The 13,432-nt window shown below is 42.1% G+C and overlaps 1 protein-coding gene across 1 annotated transcript in view; it reads right to left on the bottom strand.

Annotated features, from left to right (window-relative positions):
* The window catches only part of DNAH9 (dynein axonemal heavy chain 9), a 332,476-nt gene that overhangs the window by 119,089 nt on the left and 199,955 nt on the right, over positions 1-13,432 (bottom strand). Inside the window, exon 45 of the mRNA XM_042967844.1 lies at positions 11,986-12,109. Coding sequence (XP_042823778.1) covers positions 11,986-12,109 — 124 coding nt within the window. The remainder of the gene's footprint in view (positions 1-11,985; positions 12,110-13,432) is intronic.

The following is a 13,432-nucleotide window of genomic DNA, read 5'->3' as shown; positions in this document are numbered from 1 at the left end:
TAGGATAGATTCCAAATGAGTCAATGACTTCACCATAGAAAAGAAAACCATAAAAATGGCAGAAGAAATGAGGGAAATATTATATGACCTCTGAGTGGGGAAGGACTTCCTCATTGTAACTCAAAATCAGCATGTTTTAAAAGAAAGATAAATTTGATATATTTAAGTTGATATATTTTATGTAAAAGTATAAGTTTGGTATAAAAAATAGAAACAAAACAGCATGGTGAAAACATAGGCAAAGTATAATAAGATCAAAACCAAAGAACCAATGAAAATAGGTTTCTCAAAGAAGACAGACAAATGGCCAGCAGGTTCATGGAAAGGTGCTCAACACAATTAGTTATCAGGGAAATGCAAATGAAGATCACAATGAGATACCCCCCTCACACCTGTTAGGATGGCTATTATCAACAAGACAAGAGGTAATAAGTGCTGATGAGGATGTGGAGGAAAGGGAGCCCCTGTGCACTGTTGGGAATGTAAACTGGTACAGACACTATGGAAAACGGTATGGAAGCTCCTAAAGAAATTAAAAATAGAATAAGTACCATGGGATCCAGGAATCCCACTTCTGGATATATGTTCAAAAGAAAAAAAAAAAACCAGATCTCAGAAATATCCATACTCCTCTGTTCATTGAAGCATTATTCACAGTAGCCAAGATCTGGAAACAACCTAGGTATGCATCAGTGGATGAATGGATCAAACAAATGTGACATATATAGGAATATTATCCAGGCTTTAAAAAAAGGAAATCCTGTCATTTGCAATAACATGATGAACCTGGAGGGCATTATGCTAATAAGCCACAGAAAAAGAAAAATATTGCATGACGTCACTTACATGTAGAATCTAAAACAAACAAACAAAAAACCCAGTCAAACTCCTAGAAATAGAGTAGAAAGTGGTTGCCAGGAGCTGGGGGGTGGAGGAAATATGGAGAGTCTGGTAGAAGGGTACAAACTTTCAGTTATAAGATGAATGAGGCTTTAGGATCTAATGTATAACATAGTGGTTATATTTGATAACACTGTACTATATCATTGAAATTTGCTAAGAGCTGGAACTTAAATGTTCTCATTCCTCGAGTTTTAAAAAGAAAATAGGTGTTTAACTCTGATTATAGTTAAATAGTTAATCTCCTTAATATGTAAATATTATAATGTTACATATAATAACATTATATGTAAATATGTAAATAAAGTCTCCACAAATAAAGGAAAAAACCAATAATTCAACTGTAGGACGTGGATACAGAAGAGAGCTCACAGTACAGGAAATACAAATACTTCTTAAATATATGAACAAATGCTTTAGCCCACTCATAGTAATAGAAATGTAGTTTAAAACAATGCCTCAATATTAATTTTGCAAGACTGGCAAAGTTCTGAAAGTTCAATAAAATCCTGTCTTACACAATATACGATGAATAAATCTTTTAAAAAATCCTAACTAAATACATAAAAATACATGTATGATGACCAAGTAGGGTTTGTCCTAGAAATGCAATGATGGTTAGGTATTAGAGAAATCTATGAAAATAATCCACTATGTTAATAGATTAAAGTAGATAATTACAACATTACCATTACAAAGACACATAACATTTCTAAAATACTGGTGGCAAACTAGGAATAAATAAGATTTCTCTTACTCTATCATAGATGTCTATTGCAGACTCATTGCAAACATTATACCTAAGAGTGAAATACTAGAATATTCCCTTTCAAATCGGGACCAAGACAAGCATGATTGCTATTATGTTTCCTAGTCAATGGTATATAGGAAGTCCTAGACCATGCAAAAAATCAAGAAAAGGAAAATGTAAAACAAGAGTTAAGACAATCATAAAATTATTATTGTTCAAAATCTAATTTTCTACATAGAATATCTAAGAGAATATACACGTAAACCATCAGGACTCACAAGCACATTTAACAACAAGCTTTCTGGACATAAATCAGTATTGAAAATAAAATGGCATCTCTATACTCAAGCCCCCCAAAATGTTACTTTATTCTTTTTTATCTTTTTAAGGAAAGATTTTATTGTTTTTGAAGCAATCTCTACACCCAACGTGGGGCTCAAACTCACAACTCCGAGATCAAGAGTCCCATGCTCTGCTGACTGAAGTGGCCAGGGAAGAGTAAAGGCTAAAGAACAGCCATGACATTTCTGAAGAAGAACCAGTGGGAAGGATTTTCCCTACCAGAAATCAAGTCTCCTAATAAAACGAAGTTAATTTGGGGCACCTGGGTGGCTCAGCTGGTTGAACATCTGACTCTTGATTTTAGCCCAGATTATGATCCCAGGGTCGTGGGATCGAGCCCCACATCGGGCTCCACACTCAGCTTGAGATTCTCTCTCCACCCCTCCCCTTCCTTGTGCTCTCTCTCTCTCTTAAAACAAAAAAACAGACCAAAAAACCCAAACCTATGTTAATTAAAACAATGCAAAATTGGCATGGGCCAAATATATAGAATACTGAAGGCAACACCTAGAAACAGACCTAATTATAAACAGGAAATTGCTATTAAAAATCAGTGTGCAGTCACTGATTGATGGATTAATCAATAAGTGATGTTAGGTAATTCAGCATTATAAGTAAAAATTAAAATTAGAACACTATATACAAATAAATTTCAGGTGGATTAAAGACATAACTATGAAAAGTAAAACACTAAAAATTTAAAAATAAAATGCAGGAGGGGCGCCCGGGGGCCCTGTGAGTTAAGCGTCCAACTTTGGCTCAGGTCATGATCTCGTAGTTCGTGAGTTTGAGCCCCGCGTTGGGCTCTGTGCTGATGGCTCAGAGCCCGGAGCCCACTTCGGATTCTGTGTCTCCCCGTCTGCCTGCACCTCCCCTACTGTGTGCTCACGCTCATTCTCTCTCTCACTCAAAAATAAATGAACATTAATTTTTAAAAAAATAAAATGCAGGAGATAATTTTTATCATGTCGAATAGAACAAAAGTTCTGAACAGTCTGGAGCATTAAAAAAAACTGTTAAGTTTTACAGCATTTAAACTAAATCAGCATGACAAAAGTCAGATGCAGACTTCAAAAGAGATTTACACCCCATATAATGAACAAAGTGTTAGTAACCAGAATATATAAGGAACTCTTACAAATCCGTAAGAGAAAAACAAGAAAGCCAAGAGCAAATGGTCATACTGCATAAATAGGCAACTCACAGGAGAGGAACAGCCAATAAACCCTCCAAAAGATGCTCAAGGTCACAAGTAAAAAGGGAAAGAAAACGATGAGGTTTCATTTCATGCCCATTGGCAAAAACTAATGTGTGAGATCAACCAAGCACTCATGAGGTTAGGAGGAAGCAGGTATTCATGCGTGACTGGGCAGAGAGCAAATTTGCACAACTACTCTGGAGAGCAGTGTGGCACTTTTTATAAAGTTGAAATATCCATCCCAGACAATTTAGTAATCTACATTTTGGGCACCGATTGGAAAGAAACTCTTGTACGTGCCCATTGCAAGCGTCTATGTCGCAATGTCATGATCGCATGGGAGTTTTATTGCTTTCCGCACATCCAGGAGAGTTCGTAAAGAAATACAGAGACACATAAAGGGAAGAAAGTCAACAGGGGTGGTGAGAGCATAAAGACTGTGAAGGAAGAGTCAGAAATTGGGGAGAGACAGCCGGGCAGAGCAGAGTTGTGAATCAGGGGCCAGGGGGTGGGCTCCTGGCTCAGATGGAGGATTTGGCCTTGGGGAGGAGGCATGGTCACCTTGGAGGACAGGAGAAACCCACAGAGATGTGGAGACGGGCTGTGCGGTATGAGGAAAGTTGTGAGTCTCATCCTGAAGAGTCAGGTCTTGTCAATGAGAGAGGACAGTGGGTGGGGGAGGGAAGCAGTGGAATAGCTCTTGAAAACACTGGCTATGATGTAAAGTAGGCGTGGCTCATGGCCAGGATATTCCATGGGCCCTGGGAAAGCTCTTCCCCATTTCCAGAACAAGGCTTTCGACGGGTACTGAGGCCATCTGGACCTGGAATCACAGGAATCCACACCCACACGCTTCTTCCTTCCTCCACAACCAACACAGAAATGTGAGCATCATAGAAATGCTGGACGTGGAAGGAGCCACGGGGGCCACCCTACCCGTGTTACCTCCTTGCGGGCTTGGATGAGGTCCTCAAAGATGGGTGGTTTGGCAAATGGCCTTAATCAACAAGTGATGGTAGGTAATTCAGTATTAAGATAAAAAAATTAAAATAAGCACACTATAGACGAATACATTTAGGTGGATTAAAGACATAAATATGAAAAGTAAAACAGTAAAAATTAAAACAAAATGCAGGAGGGGCACCTGGGCGGCTCAGCCAGTTAAGGGTCCAACTTCGGCTTCAGGTCATGATCTCACCATTCATGAATCCGCGTTAGTTAATCCGAGCGATGGGAATTCTGACTTTGCCTGTCAGTGAAGTTGCTACACATCCGTGCACTAGCACAGCTGAAGGAACGTATTGCCAACTGCCAACAAATTTCTGGCTTTCATAGTCTGACCACATTAACCCAGCCGGGAGTTCAGTAAGAATTTTATACTAATTAGACTTAATCGTTTTAAAAGGTCAAAATGGAAAAAAAAATGGATTATCATGAAATTGATTGTTTACTTCCTTCCCTTAATTGGACAAATTTAACTTCCGTCCATCAAGGTATTTCGTAGGACGCATATAAAACACCCTGAGCTATAACTTGTCCAAACCAAGGTCTTAGGAAGGGAATAACCCCTTTCTCATTTGATAAAAGCAGAGGTCCACGGAAACTGCTAAGGAAATGCAATGATATTCAGCATGTGTTGGGAATTAAAGAGGTCAGGGAAGTGTTGTTTTTTCTTTTTAATTGTTTTAAATGTTTATTCATTTTTGAGAGACAGAGACAGAGCATGAGCAGGGGAGGGGCAGAGAGAGAGGGAGACACAGAGTCCAAAACAGGCTCCAGGCTCTGAGCTGTCAGAGCCCGACATGGGGCTCGAACTCAACGAACCATGAGATCATGACCTGAGCTGAAGTTGGCTGCTTAGCCGACTGAGCCACCCAGATGCCCCAAGTTTTAAAAAAAGCAATAGTCAAATGGAATTGACATGAGCCATACTCCCCCAGCTTCAGGAGCTGACTGCCTACGGTGGTCTGTATTCCTTTCTCCTTTGTGTCTCTGATAATCTGCATTCCCTTCCCCATTGTCATGTTAGAGCCCCCCAGCGAGGACTCCATTCCCTTTGGTCTTAGAGCATGTGTAACAACACAGCCTGCATTCTTCGCCCTTCTATTATTTGAAATATGGAGGGCTGACTTTTGGTGTTTTATGTAGAACATTCTCGATAGGGAGGAACCAAACTATGGTCTACAGGCTAAATCCGGCATGCTGCCTGTTTGCTTGGCCTGCAGCTACGAGTGGTTCTTACAATTTGTAATGGTTGAAAAAAAATAAAATAATAATACTTAATGACTCATGAAAATTATAGGACATTCAAATTTTATTGTCCATAAATAAAGGTTTATTGGCCATGGCTGCAATCATTCATTTAGGTATGGTCTATGGCTATTTTTCCCAGTACAACGACAGAGCTGAGTAGCTGTGACAGACTGTATGGTCTGCAAAACTGAAAATATTTACTTTCTGATCCTTTATAGAAAAAAAAGTTGGCTGACCTTGGCTTATGTGATATACTTAGGGCTGTGCTGTTGAAAGTACCAGGCCATTTGGAGACTTTCTCCATGCTCTAAAGATGCTAGTATCTGTCACAAGGTCCCAAGAGCTCCTTAAGAAGAAGGTCACCAGATGGAATTGAGCCTCTGAGTTGGGAGCAAAGTTTGCATCTTGAGGTTTATTCCTCCAATTTCTCCTGGCATCATACCCGTCAGTTACTATGTGATGTAGGTAGTCATGCTTTCAAGCAAGGGACTGAACTGCCAGAGGGGATTTTGTGATGCGAACAGAGGCAGAGGCTATTTAAATATTTGAAAAGTTCCCTCCTGAGACCTACACTCGGGAAACACTATTTCTGCTTTCAAGTGCTCTGTGCCATCATTAACGCCTCCTAATACTTTGAAGCCCAGACTAATCATCATTCTTCTCTGTGCTCGTGTGGGACCTTCAGAGGCGAAAACTGCTTTTGGGGGAGGAGATCCTGATGGTCTGAGATGGTTCTGTTAGTTGGGGCTTGATGATAAAATGGATGAAGCTATGGACTGGGTCCTCCGTGAACGCGTTAGTGTCGCACTGGCTTAGGAGACCTGGCCTCATCCAGGCCCACCATTTTCCCCCAAACTTTTCTCTGGTCTCAAGGGAGGAAAAGCAGGGGACTGTGGTGGCTGTCTCATGCACCTCTCTCTGCATGCCTGAAAACCATCTCAAAGCATGTGTGCAACAGTGAGATCTAATACGTAAGACAGCACATCATTCTCGTGACATCACGCACCTTAGTTCAACAAACACCTGCTGAATAATAACTATGGGACCAGAGATGGGTTAATAGCTGACAGTATAAATGATGGAAGTAAGAGTCTCTACAGAGGGTTAGAATTATATTCGTATTGTTTTATTTCCTAAACTGAACGGTAGGTCCTTAAGCCTTTTCCTTTCATATCCTTACATTATTTCCTAACAACAAAAACATTAACTGACAAGAGACAACCTAGGCTCTGCCTTTCACGAATCTGCAATGCTGTTTCAGCACAGTGGTGGGGTATGCAGCCATGGAAAGCTACAGAGACGTGGAGGGTATTTCTCACTGCCAAGGATGATAGTGGATCAGTGACAATTTCCTAGAGAGAGAGAACACTCAAGTCTCGTAACGTGGGTAGAAGGGACTCCAGACAAAGGAGGAGGAGGGCATGGAGTTCAAGAGGAATACGATGAGTAATGATATCAGGGAACAACAGTGTAGTGTATTATCTCAGGGAGTTGGGAAGTAGATCACAGAGTAGGTCAAAGGCAGGGTCTTCTTTTTTTTTTTCTTTTTTAATCTGTAGAAAAAGGGGCTTGGGTCTTCTCCTGCATTCAGTTAGAAAAACCAGTGAAGAAATTCTATTTTATAAAGACCCTTTGGAAGCAGTGAGGAGGATGGATGAGGGGGGGTATTGCCTAGGATATGGGGATGAGTTAAGAAATGTCTGTATGTGTTGAATCAACTGATGAAAAGACCGGTGGTAGCTATGATAGAGAAGATTTAGATTCAGAAATGGTTCGGGGATAAAATTGGTGGTGGCTGATTATCTTTTAGATAGAGGAGATGAGGGAGAAGTCAGCAATGTAGGCAAATGCGCGGACATCATCTTAACAACTTGCATAGAAATTTAGCACCACGTGAAGGAAAGGAAAGACTGACAACTCAAGCATGTTTTTGCATCACCCTTTGGCATTTCTGCTTGGCAGCTGGAGAGCCAACCAGGTGCTGGTTTGAGGACACAACTTGTAGATAAAGCCACAGAGACCACAAAGTACGCTCAGAATATCTGATGCATGCTCAAGGGAGCCTCCTTTGCCTCCCACTTTGTCTCTTCTCCTTCCAGGGAAATTGGGCCAGATCTCTGCATATGTAAAGCAGAGATGGCCCACCAGGAAACCTAGTTCTGGGAGAAGCATAATCTAATGCCAAGTCTGTTACAAATATTTCCAGACTCCAGATTCTTTTTTTTTTTTTAAGTTTACTTATTTTGAGAGAGAGCGAGCGACACAGTGAGTATTGGCGGGGGGGGGGGGGCGGGTGGAGCAGAGAGAGAGGGAGAGAGAGAATCCCAGGCAGGTTCTGCCCTGTCAGCATGGAGCCCAATGTGGGGCTTGAATTCATGAACCGTGAGATCATGACCTGAACTAAAGTCAGATGCTTCACCAACTGAGCCACCCAGGCGCCCCTAGACTCCAGATTCTTATGTGATGGGTGGAGACCATTAATATACCAATCCTGGATCTAATCATTGAGATCCTGGAAGGCGAGGTGATCTTTTCATGTTCTATATATGAACAGGAGATGTGGCCCTAATTTGAAAGGACAGTCTGGTTCAGAGATGGAGAGGCATAGGACTTTATAACAAGGGGGACCCAATTTCATAAACTATTTCAATAGGCCACAGCGAGTGTATGATGCTCACATTTAGGCACAGTGTCTACTGACTGGAACATGTGAGCTTAATAAGTGGTTCTAAATATGAGTACATGGAAAGTGAACTAGTCTGGACCGGGGAAGAGAAATCTTAAATGTGGAGTGAACAATTAGGCCTTTTGAAAAGCAGGAGGAAAATCCCAACACGAGATCCCAATGTAAAATAAAGTATGAAACCTGGCAGAGTTAAGAAAGGCAGAGACACCACACCCAGAGTAGACTATGTCCTCTTAGCTGGGACTGCGATAAAATGCACTTTCTGGAATACAGGGAAGTTGGAGGAAGATGTGTTATACCAGAAAGCTAGGAAATGATTCTATTTCCCCCCTCTAGGTTAGGATGAGGCCTTGCTGGTTCTGAGTTTTGTCCAAGAACCAAGACAGTACACATTTTGTAAGAATTTCTTAAATACCTGGGTTTGATGACCAGTGTCTACTCTTTAGGAATTATTATAACAGGGCAATAAGGACATAGTAAAACTTGGGCTTTCCAGATTCAGCAAGGATCAATGTTTCATGTGTAGTTTCATGATGCCAGCAGCTGCGTGATGCCCAGGAAGGACCCTGGCAGCCAAGGGAAATGACTCAAAGGTACTCCTCCTTTACTCCTGATATATACGGCCACCATGTTTTTTTTTTTTATACAATTATGTACCTTTTGCTAACTAAACTAGGAACTATATTTAATTTTTAAACTTTGTGTGCAGGATTTCTTCCTGTCAATCTGTAACCCAACTGAGACACAGCTGGGATAATGATAGGTTCTGAAATGGTTGGTTGGTGTCAGGAGTGGGATGCAAGAACTGAATTACTATTATGGTTTGATTCTGGAAATGGCATCAGAAAATCAAGGGATCAAACAATGAGCTAAAGTAGTGTGGGAAGAGGGGCGCCTGGATGGCTCAGCTGGTTAGTGTCTGACTCTTGATTTTAGCTCAGGTCAAGATCTCACAGTCGTAGATTGAGCCCCACATTGGGCTCCATGCTGAGCATGGAGCACGCTCAAGATCATCTCTCTCCCTCTATCTCTGCCTCTCTCTCCAGCTCATGTGTGTTCTCTCTCTCTCTCTCTCAAAAAAAAAAAAAAATGTGGGAAGAAGCCAGATAGCCTATGGCGTGAGATTAGTAGGTCATTGAGAAAGGTGTTTTTGGGGAGGGTTGAATCAGTGTAATACATTCCACTGTACCTTTATATCTCTAAACTAACAGGACTTGTGGATAACTATGGAGGGAGGAGTTCATGGCAAGGTAGCCTGACATAGTGTTATAGTTTGCACTGTGTTATCCAAGAGTGGAGTGATTGCACAACCCCACAAAATTCAAACATGAAGGGGATGGGGAGGTTCTGAGGAATTCCCGAAGCCCTCTGTGGACTGCAGTCAATTAATTTCTAGCAATTATTTAGTTGACAGGGAAAATTAGAACTGAGATAGCCTCTTGTTCTCCCTGTCAAAGTGGTTAAGAAGAAAGGGAGGAATATTAGAAAAGCATTACTTTTAATTGCATCTCTTTTTAACATGTGTATGTAAGTCTTATTTTTATACAGAAGCCTTAAAAGAGAAATGTGAGCTTGAAACTTCATGGCTTTGGAGCAAGCTGATTGCATTATGCTTTCACTGGGCAGGGCTTCAGAAATTCATTTCAACTTGGAAAAGAAACAGTTGCCTTCCAAATGAAAAATTAAAAATACTTAATTGAGAAACAAAATTTCAACTGGTAAAAGCATATGAATTTCTGTGTCTCGGACATTATTTTAGGAGAAGGTGACCTGGCTGGATGGGGCCAACTGCGATACAGGGTGAGGCTGGCAACGCGCCTGGTATCTCCAGAGCTGTAAGTTTTTGGAAGCACAATTTCACCTTCTTTGAAATTAGACTTCAGGGTGCAGGGTGGGAGAGCCACTGGACACACTCTCGTTATTTAGTAAAATAATAAAAGGTGAGGCAATGTTGTAGGTGGAATACTGTTGTAGAAGATGGTGGCTCTAAGAATGGGGAGAGCGGATGGGAGGAGAAAAGGAGTAAGTAAGGCAAACTCCTGCATATGAAGGTAACTCCTGCATATGAAGGTAGAAATCTGTGTGAGGCTTAGAGCTGGCACAGTAAGGAACCTGGGACTCCGTTCCTCATCAGAAACAATCCAAAGGTTGCTCACAGAGTCTGCTAGAGCATGATGGGGACCAGGGACCAGTGGCTCTTCAGGGGTGACGGCAAAATGGCGTGGGATAGAAGCATACAAAATTTGAAGCGGACAATGATCCTGAAGCAGTGAAGTTCCTAGGGACTGCATAGCAGAAGACACCTTGAAATAAATTACATATGACATGGGATAGACTATGGAGAAATATGCTGTGATCGTGGTTCTTGGATTTCATAAACTAAAGAGTATTTAGTCAGAGAGCCAGGGGTTGGACTGTGGATACATGGGCTTTCTGAAATGCTGAAAAGCCAGAGGCAGTAATTTTGTTCTGGAACATCTGTGCATTGACTTTGTTTTCTTAACCCAGATGAAGAGGTAGTTTTGCAGATGCTGAATTTGGCTTAAGAGCCAGGAAAGCATATTCTATGTTTAATTAATATAAATGCAAAAATATATACCTCCAATTTCTGTAAATGCATAATTTAAGTAATATATTGTCTTACATTCTTGGGTGTATACATTTATATATATCTTGTGTTACGTTTATATACACGCATGTGTGTGTGTGTATAATTTTTTTTTAACCCAGAATGGTTCACATAATTCCTGAATTCCTGAGTAAATAAGGACAGTAAAGTATCAGAATCGAACTTTCCACTGAAGTTCTATCTTGCACTGATGGTGTCACAGGACAGTGGACAGCCTCTGTCAAGTTTTTTTTTTTTTTTTAATTTTTTTTATAACATTTATTTATTTTTGAGACAGAGAGAGACAGAGCATGAACGGGGGAGGGTCAGAGAGAGGAAGACACAGAATCTGAAACAGGCTCCAGGCTCTGAGCTGTCAGCACAGAGCCTGACGCGGGGCTCGAACTCACGGACCGCGAGATCATGACCTGAGCCGAAGTCGGCCACTTAACCGACTGAGCCACCCAGGCGCCCCATCCTCTGTCAAGTTTTTGGGAAACCAAGGAAACCAGCTTAGAGACATCCCCCCCTTTTTTTTTTAAAGGAAATTCTGTTTTTTTAAGTTAATTTATTTATTTTGAGAGAGACAGAGACAGTGTGAGCAGGGACAGGGCAGAGAGAGAGAGAAGGAGAGAATCCCAAGCAGGCTCTGTGCTGCTGGCACAGACCCTGATGGGGGCTCGAACTCACAAAACTGTGAGATCATGACCAGGGCTTAAGCCAAGAGTCTGACACTTAACTGACTGAGCCACCCAGGTGCCCCCATTTTAGAGATATCCTACATCTATTGTTGCTTCTACTTTGCCTAAGGTTCTGAATCCTCAATGAAACTGGCAAATGAATCTTGCCCTATTGCGTAAGTTTTGCATATGCAAATTCTGTGTCTCTTCTGGCCAATGCCTAACCTACTTGAAATATTGCACACATTCTATCTAGTTTCTCTCTTGAATAGGGGAAGAGAATAGCACCTTCCCGCTGGGCTCAGGAGATCGGCAGACCCTTAACATGTTCTTTTCCCAATAATCAGATCTAGTTCCCATAAAAGCCCCAAGATTATTGCCTGTTTTGCAATGGAAGGAGCCAGGATACCAGGCACAGCACTAGCGCTAAGGACCTTAATGAACCAGTCCTCTACTAGCTTCTTCCTTATTTCTATGACCTAGCTCTCTGGACCTTGGGCCACCTTGGGGTGACTCTGACACCAGGGGGAATTTAGCAGAGACACTCAAGAGAAAAGGGTTTCTTACCAGATGCCAAGAGATCATTGATGAGCACAAGGAACTTCTCGTCAGCCACTTGGGCATCGGTCATGAGAAACACCGTGCTGAGACCCTTCACCCCAGCTTTCAGGCACAAACTGGCCAGGTCCATCTGTGGAAACAATCAATATTAGAGATCTCTGGGAAGACGGCCTTACTGAAAGAGGTCTCCAAGCCACTCATTAGGAATGAGACCATTTCCTTATCTACTTTAATGGGAAATAAAGTGAAGCAGCAATGGAAAGTAGGAAGGAGTGCCATCTTGTCCTGAAAAGTAAGGAAAGTACGCCTCATTCCCTGCCTCAATCCCAATAGAGATGGACAAGTAAAATTAAATAGCGATGATCTTCAACTCTACAACCATTGTGGCTCCTATACTGGCCTCTGGGGCTCCTGCTTTGTGCAAAGAGCTAACAGCTTTCCAAAGGGACAGAGATGGTTCCTGTTCACCTGTGTTACTCATATCATCATGCAAGTGAATGACCTTCCCCAGGAGGCAAGCAACTGCTCTTGGCCTTGACTGAGGAGTCATGTTCTTGGGGATACCGACCTGGGTGATGAATACATCTTATGCCAGCAGTGTCTTGTGTCCTCATGACTCGCTCCAGCAAAAGCCTTAGGTTGGAATAAAATATACTGGGGACCACACACACACACACACACACACACACACACACAATCATCTTGTAGGAAATTACATCCAGTCAAAACTACAGGTAGATGAAGTTTTGGGCTAGGATGCCAAGCCCTGAATTTTTCCAGCTTAGTCAATCTCAGTTCCTTCTCTGTATCCCTCTCGCAAAGCTCGGTGCCAGTCTCTGATCTTGCTCTTCTCCCTTGCCCCACTCAAAACTCCTTTTCTAAGAGCCTCGTGCATTTCTTTACAGCAGAGCATCTTTGTGTCCTATATATAATCCCCCTTTAAAGTTAGTGAACTTCCTTGAATATCAACTGCTCTCAACCTTGTGCATTGACGGAATTAGCTAAGACAAGGCTTCTCAACTCTCACTGGAGCCATCTGGGGGAGGCTTTCAGAAGTCTTGACGCTCAGGCCATTCCCTGGACTAGTTAAGCGGAAATTTCTGGAGGGTGGGGTGCAGGTACCAGCATGATTTGAAGGGGATTCCAGGATGTAGTCAAGGTAGAGAACCGCTGTCTTAGATCATTCCGTGAACATGTGTTTCTCATATGCACTAACTTATTTACTTTTTGGGGGGGAACCGCTGAAGACTGGTCTCACGTGACCATGGTCTATGACCTCAGATCCAGCCAGTCATGGAGAGGCTGAACTGAGGCTCTGGAGTCAGCAGTGGGTGCCACTGGCGGAGAGATATGAAGGCAGGTGGGTAGGTCTGGCCCCACGCTGGAGGGAATTCTCCCAGGGACACTAAGGGCAGCATCCTGGGGGAAATTACATCAGGACTCCCAATCCCGC

Source organism: Panthera tigris, chromosome E1, assembly GCF_018350195.1.
Source record: "Panthera tigris isolate Pti1 chromosome E1, P.tigris_Pti1_mat1.1, whole genome shotgun sequence".
Lineage (NCBI taxonomy): Eukaryota > Metazoa > Chordata > Mammalia > Carnivora > Felidae > Panthera > Panthera tigris.
This window is presented reverse-complemented; position numbering and strand designations above follow the sequence as displayed.